Source organism: Cyprinodon variegatus, unplaced genomic scaffold (genome assembly GCF_000732505.1).
Source record: "Cyprinodon variegatus isolate N-32 unplaced genomic scaffold, C_variegatus-1.0 Scaffold105, whole genome shotgun sequence".
NCBI classification, from domain to species: Eukaryota; Metazoa; Chordata; class Actinopteri; order Cyprinodontiformes; family Cyprinodontidae; genus Cyprinodon; species Cyprinodon variegatus.
Window position 1 is genome coordinate 1481875 of NW_015150558.1, and position 2136 is coordinate 1484010.

Here is a 2136-nt window from a genome sequence, read left to right on the forward strand (position 1 = left end):
GGAGAGTCTCCAGACTGATCTGCGAGTGAAACCTTGAAAGCTCGCGAGATCAGGATGGTCTCACGTGGCTAACGAGGGGCAGCCAACACTGACCTTTGAACCGGACGGGTCAGCCTTCACCTAAACTTCATGTATCTTAGATGCAAGCGTGCAAAAACAGAACAGAAAATCACATTTCTAAATCAGCCCAGTGGTGAGTTGTTCTGTTTTTGTTTGTCTGACCGCCATTGTGGAAAACGACTGGTGAAGATGGAGCAGCTAGCAGAGCGAGGTGCGAGAGAACGCTGGGACCCTTTTTCCACCTGGATCCCCGCTCTTTTTGGCCCTCATGTCCCTCCGTTGTTGCACAGACTTGCCCCCACTTCCTCACCGCCTCGGCCGTATCTAGACCCACAGCTAGTTCCTGATTGGCCCTTGCGTTGTGGCGTGGAATAACAGCGCAGACCACGCTTCAATATTGGACATAAATCAAACATATCTGCGACACACTGCTGCGGGACGATAACCAGGCCTTTAAATGTTAAATCAACAGACTCCGCCCCTTTAAATCAGCCAGTAGTCTTCCAGGACCGCTGAGGCTGACGGTTCTGGTCGGATTTAACCCAGACCCTTTGAATAGCGGTTTGAACGACTACCTGGATCAACCAAACATCCCGTAATAAGCTGATGGTTCCGGAACAAATCTGTTCATCAGTCATGATGATGATGATGATGATGATGGTCTCACCTTCTCCCACATCCTGGCAGGAAACGCCGCTCTCTCGATCACCTTCATGTAGAGGAAACACTGACCTGGAACAGAAAACGGACTTGTTAACGCTCCGCCCATCTGGCGCCGCCGATGATGATGATGACGCAGCTTCACCTTTCTCCTCCCTGATGGTGGCGTACTGGCTGTTGGCCAGCGGGCAGGCCGAGCGGTTGCACTGCCCCGTCAGGTTGAACTCGTTCCGACAGAAGTTCTGGCCCTTTGTTCTGAGCGGGAAGAGGGACACAGAGGACCGTTAGGGTTCTGATAGATCCAGAACCAGAACCTTCAGAACTTATTGAAGCTGAACCCGATGAACCGCTCCTCCAGAAGCAGAAATAAATCCAGCAGGTCGAGATGGAAACAGAACATTTATCACAGAACCAGGGTCCAGAACCAACACTGATTTAAAAGTGCAGGAGGTAGTTTTTATGCAGATCTGGACGAATCGGATCAAACTCAACCGTTTGGGTTTCAGTTATTTTCTTCTATGGATCGAACAGAATCTAGAAAATGATCATCTATAGCAGTTCTGCAATAAAAGTATGTATGCTGGTCTGACGGGGGGGTATGTTGGTCTGACGGGGGGGGCATGTATGCTGGTCTGATAGAACACCAGTCCGGTCCAGACAGATCCATTTGTGGGAGTTTCGGACTTACTTGACTTTGAAGGAGCAGAACTGCTTGTTTCCGATGATGTCCCAGATGACCTGCAGGGAGCAGAACAGAATCAGAACCAGCAGAACCACCTTTAACAGACAGAGAGGTTCTGATCTACATCTGAAGGACCCTCCAGAACTCCTCGATTGTTCAGATCTTTCTTCCTGTGATCCGGATCAGGAGTTCTGGACGGGATTCTACAACCGGAACCAACCAGGAATCCAGCAGCAAACAGAAACAACAGAACCTCGGGAACTGGATCCATGTTTTCAAAGATGGACTTTTAGTTCCCCGGAAATGAGCTTCATCTGAATATTCAAAACCACCTGATTTATTTCCATTCAATGCTTCAGATTCCTTTAACTGTGGTGTTGGTGGCATCGAACCGGGAAATAAATCCACTAAAGTTCTGTTTGATTGGATCAGAACCTTTGGGAAACACTGATAACTGATCCGGTATCATTTAGATCGGTTAGAGGCAGTTTGAAGCAGTTTAGCTAACGTTAGCCTGTGGCTAAATGCTACATGAAATTAGCCCCAGAGGAGCCGATAAACTCACGTCGTCGTGCTGCATCCTGACTTCCTGTCGGTTCCTCTCAGGCACTCAGCGGGCTGGTTCCGGTCCAATTCAATCCGTTTCTTTAATGTCAGTGAGGGATTGATGTTCGGAGCCACATGGACCATCAGAAGGACACCATCTTTGTTTAGCTGCAGATCTCGCGCTACGT

At 48.9% G+C, this 2136-nt stretch overlaps 1 protein-coding gene across 1 annotated transcript in view; it reads right to left on the reverse strand.

The window, feature by feature from the left end:
* Positions 1-2136, reverse strand: part of mak16 (MAK16 homolog) — a 5132-nt gene extending 2996 nt beyond the window's left edge. The window contains exons 1-4 of the mRNA XM_015374575.1: positions 1968-2136; positions 1409-1458; positions 866-975; positions 728-792 (exon numbers count right to left, since the gene is read on the reverse strand). Coding sequence (XP_015230061.1) covers positions 728-792; positions 866-975; positions 1409-1458; positions 1968-1982 — 240 coding nt within the window. The 5' untranslated portion in view covers positions 1983-2136. The remainder of the gene's footprint in view (positions 1-727; positions 793-865; positions 976-1408; positions 1459-1967) is intronic.